The 4,811-nt window shown below is 40.2% G+C and overlaps 1 protein-coding gene across 1 annotated transcript; it reads left to right on the top strand.

Moving 5' to 3' along the window:
* Nucleotides 1–604: 604 nt before the first annotated feature.
* On the top strand, nucleotides 605–3,512 carry LOC147418144 (uncharacterized). Its single transcript, XM_086507259.1, has 6 exons — nucleotides 605–773; nucleotides 860–897; nucleotides 992–1,070; nucleotides 1,241–2,727; nucleotides 2,867–2,955; nucleotides 3,057–3,512. Exons 1-6 carry the CDS (start codon nucleotides 620–622, stop codon nucleotides 3,280–3,282), a joined length of 2,073 nt encoding a protein of 690 aa, XP_086363385.1. The 5' UTR covers nucleotides 605–619; the 3' UTR covers nucleotides 3,283–3,512.
* Nucleotides 3,513–4,811: the final 1,299 nt, after the last annotated feature.

Below are 4,811 nucleotides of genomic sequence, written 5' to 3'. Positions count from 1 at the left end.
TGAAGTCTAGTTGTAGTATAACTGGCAAAGATCCTTGTGTCCACTACCTCATGCTAGTGATAAATGTAGGTGAGAAGTCATTCGGGCGTACCACTGAGCTTGATATCAGAGAGAGAGAGAGAGAGAGAGAGAGAGAGAGAGAGAGAGAGAGAGAGAGAGAGAGAGAGATTAACATAACATCAATGTATCCACTAGTGTATTGGAGTTCGAAACCATGTAGATTGATTGGGCCACCCATTCACCTAAGTGGAATCTTAGATAGCTAGGAACGAGCTTGTACATCCCTCTTGGAAAAAGACCACTTTGTCTCCCTTTATGAACCTCAACCATGAAAGGATTCCTAAGTGCCCAGTGATGATAAGAATCAACACCTACCAATGAGCTTAGACATCTTACCTCTTTAAGGAGTGATGCCCTATGCAACACTCTTGATTTCATCGAAAACATGATCAACGGTCAACATTGTCTAATGAATGTGGGCGGTTGATCCCACTCGAACGCTTAGGTGTCAATCAAGTCTCGTGGGGCTGCGTATGAAGCCCCTCTAAATTCACCTTGCTGCCTCGTCTGGGTCAAAAGGTAATTAAAAGACGACCTATTGCAGTATCGTAATATCAAAATGGATCGGTATAAAAGCTGGGCATATTTTTATGAAGATGGCAAGAGTAGGAGAGCTGCAAGCTCTCTCCTGCTTCATTTCTTCTCCTGCTTCATTTCTTCTCACCATCTGAAGCAGAAGATCAAGCTTTGCCCTTCATCGGAACCCTTCAGAGGTTTCTAATTTCTGCTTGATCAGCTGATTTGCATCGAGAAGCTGATCTGCTTATACGAGCTAATCAGTCTCAACGCACCCATGCAGATATGACAACCTGGGAAATGTACATTACGCATGCAAGGGTTATTGCAAGCAATGCCAACACATTTTCTCCACAGTTTAGGATTTCTCGAGCACGTGGCTCGAGCAAAAGATTTAAGCTTGCCTTTCTTCCAGCCCGCCTCTATTGCTGTAATTCTGCAGATCTTTTCTATCATTCTTATCTCCACCTTTGCCTGTGTTGACGGACTCCAAGGTACTGACATATTTCTTCTGTCACTTGTGGAATCCCGGATTGATTTTGCATGTTTCTGAATGTTGATTTGGTAGATCATCAATCTTTTACTTTACAAGCTGCAGTTAAATCATGAATGCAAACTTTCAAGAAAATTAAGATCTTGTTAGCTTGTGGTTTTTCTATGGCAGATGCACCATCCTCAACTCATGTATGGTCTGTTTCATGGCTAAGGGGTGTTAAAGCTGATGATGCCAAGCTTCAAACCCATCAGGGTGTCCTCAAGATTGCTCAGTTACCAGGAGTTCATCCAAATGTGCTAGAAGGTGCCGAGGATGGAACTTGGGATTGCCCATATTCTAGGCAGTGCAAATGCAGATATTCCGCGCATGATAACTTTGCATACCTATTTCAACTGATCTGTCTTCCAAGGTACCCCACGTCCCAGGCAAATTTAAAGAATGCATCTGCAGATAAAATCAGTAACGGTGCTGAGAGCAAGGAGATCGCTCAATCACTAAGTTCTCCCTCATGCTCAGATGCAGAAGCAAATTGTGCCAATACCAGCACACAACTGCTATTGTCACCATCTTATCATGAGGAGGCCCGTGCCAGTGAGCAACACATTTCCACGGATGCACTTCCTGAAGGTAATGCAGTTAATCTTACAGATGCTGCAAAGAATGCTTCTCAGATCCCTACCTCAAAGTTAAGCAACATCATCGTGAGACAAGAACCAGGAGGAGGCCCTTACAACTATGCATCAGAGGTCAAAGGAGCCAAGATTCTAGCAAGCAATAAAGAAGCCAAAGGAGCTTCCAATATATTAAATGGTGACAAAGACAAGTATTTGCACATTCCTTGTAGCACACCAAATAAGCATGTAATTTTGGAATTATCTGAAGAAACTTTGGTTGTTACAATTGCCATTGCCAATCATGAGTTCTACTCCTCAAATCTGAGAGTTTTTGAGCTTTGGGGTAGTTCAGTGTACCCAACAGACAATTGGACCAATTCAGGGAGGTTCGAAGCAGAGAACGTGAGAACCTTGCAGACTTTCCAATTAAACGACCCACAATGGGTGCGGTATTTGAAGCTTGTGATGGTTAGCCACTATGGGTCTGACTTCTATTGTACTATAAGCGTCCTAGAAGTACATGGAGTTGATGCAATTGAACGGTTGCTTGAAGACTGGATTGCTGAGGATAGAAGCACAAAGGGCACTCTTACTGGCTCCTCCCCTCAAGAAGAAAGAAAGCTAAAGAATGAGCCAAATATAGCTTTGTCAAATTCTGCATCGCCAAGGGAGGCAGTTGCTAGTGCAACTTCAATGTCAATACAAGTTAATACAAGCAAGGATTGTCTTGCCGAGAATTTGAAGGGGTCTTCTGACACAAAAGGGGGATCTGATTTGAAGGAGGTAAGCAAGGTTGACACCTTGCAGGTTGCTCATCATCAGGCTAGTAGACCTGCACCAGATGCGGTATTGAAGCTTCTAATGCAGAAGGTTAGATCTCTTGAGCAGAGTCAGCCCTCACTTTTTCAATCTATCCATGAGCTGATTGAGCAGAGTAAAAGGGCTCAGGAAGGCCATGATAAAGATTTGGCTCAAATCACTACTAGTCTAAATGCTAAAGTATCAGAGTTTGAAGAACTGAAAGCTCATCTCCACAGGATGGTTAGTTACTGATTTTAAAGCTTGTTCATTAATGACGTTTTCATGTTTCATGGGCACCTCGTCATTTCTAGCATCTTTGGATTTCCTACAAATTGCAACAATTGTAGTTCATTGAATGAGAAGTTATCTTTTCTTTCAGGAACGTAGATGGATGCATGAGAAATTGGTTCTCGAAAAAGCTTTTCATAGTCAGGTCACAACATGGGACAGAAATATGGAGTTATTCAGGTTGTGTAAACATTCAAATCTTGTAGGCTATATCTATCAATGTTTTTCTCACATGCAATTTTCATATTTATATTAGTTCTAATTTTGACTTTTCACGCCAGGACTCGTATTAAGGATATGGAAAACAAAGAGATGGTAGCAATAGCAATAGCACTTCTTGCCACCCTTACAATCATAACACTGCAGATCATCATTTTCTGTGTGTCTCTCCTTAAAACATCCAAGCAAAAGAACAGACGGGTATCAAACCATGGCACCTGTAGAAAGATCGCATGGTTTGTCCCATTGGTAAGCTGTTTTCTTGTGGTATTTGTACTTTCTCTATAGGTATTGGTTTTGGAGGAAGCAAGATTTTGTGCAGACAACATTGTTTATGGGTATTGGTGTATAATTGAGACGTTTTTTGTAAGAGTCACTGCAGGGCATCAAGCATAATCATGGTGGCCAGTGAAGGCTATCCTCCCTTTAATCTATTTGTTGACACGATCCATTTTGTGATTTTTCTCTGACAGAGAGAAGGCTCTTATAATGCTGTGAAAATTATTAGCTTTGATTCTTTTGGTGGTGCAGCAAGTGAACTGAAGTTTGAAACAAAAATTTAGACATTTTGTGGTGCTGATAGTGCATTGTATGGTTTGGTTGCTGTTACCTAGCTGTCAAGTACATAAAGAGCTCATCCTTATCAGACCAGAGTACATTGTGATGTAACATGTTTATTCCTTTTCATTATCACTCTAGAAATAGCAGCACTTCAAATGTTGGGTTACTTGCCTTGAAATGGTAAGTTTTCTCATCAGGGCCTTAATGTAAGGTGTGAAAAGCATGGGATAACCTAGAGCCATAAACTGGATGCAATCTCATTCATACTCTTTTTTCCTATTAAGGCACATTCATTTGATCTTGAACCGCATTTTAAGAGATGATGCAAAAATGTCACTTATTAATAAGTTGATAAACTACGAATAAAAGGTGATTTACATGCAGATAAATACCTAGGATGGGTACTACTGCAGAATGAGAGCCTCGAAAAATGCATAATGACTTTTCATGCGAACAAAAGATACTTCTTGAATGGGTATTGTGGACCTTGACGCGAGAGCCAGGATCTGTCCTGCGTGACTCGTATCTGCAATCGGTTGACTATACAAGAAACATAATCAATCAAACCATGAAATTGCTCACAAGATTGGAACCATTTAGGTTGACGGTCGCTCCAAAATACACTAGGCATGGTGGGCTAGAGCCAATTGAGGTCTTGATGATCAATAATGACACCGAAATCTCTACCATACACAAAATGCTTCTCATGCTTTAGAGAATGGACGAAAGAGAGATGTTCCTTTTCATGCAATGACTGATTCTTTTTTGAACTGTGGGACTGTGTACTGAGAGGTACTATTGGACTGTGTGTTTTATTCTCTCAAAACATAAGAGTGAGAGATCAATGGCAAGGAAGGAATACTCTGCTCACAATGAATAACCACAGGAGAAGCACCTTCACAATCAATATATATATATATATATATATATATATATATATATATATATATATATATATATATATATATAGAGAGAGAGAGAGAGAGAGAGAGAGAGAGAGAGAGAGAGAGAGAGAGATCTGATATATATATATATATATATATATATATATAGAGATAGAGAGAGAGAGAGAGAGAGAAAGAGAGAGAGAGAGAGAGAGTGATGTGATACTTGGCATGAAGTGGTTTCGTGAGTTTGATCCACAAGTTAATTGGAAAGAAAACTCTCTCTCTCTCTCTCTCTCTATATATATATATATATATATATAGAGAGAGAGAGAGAGAGAGAGTTTTCTTTCCAATTAACTTGTGGATCAA

Source organism: Adiantum capillus-veneris, chromosome 30 (genome assembly GCF_014529385.1).
Source record: "Adiantum capillus-veneris isolate H3 chromosome 30, ASM1452938v2, whole genome shotgun sequence".
Lineage (NCBI taxonomy): Eukaryota > Viridiplantae > Streptophyta > Polypodiopsida > Polypodiales > Pteridaceae > Adiantum > Adiantum capillus-veneris.
Note: the sequence above shows the minus strand (reverse complement) of the source record. Positions and strands in the feature narration are given on the sequence as shown.

Coding starts and splice junctions, on each gene's coding strand:
- LOC147418144 (XM_086507259.1), top strand. CDS start 620: ATGGATCGGTATAAAAGCTGGGCATATTTTTATGAAGATGGCAAGAGT. Junction 774..859: donor TTCATCGGAACCCTTCAGAG/GTTTCTAATTTC, acceptor GCACCCATGCAG/ATATGACAACCTGGGAAATG. Junction 898..991: donor TGTACATTACGCATGCAAGG/GTTATTGCAAGC, acceptor CCTTTCTTCCAG/CCCGCCTCTATTGCTGTAAT.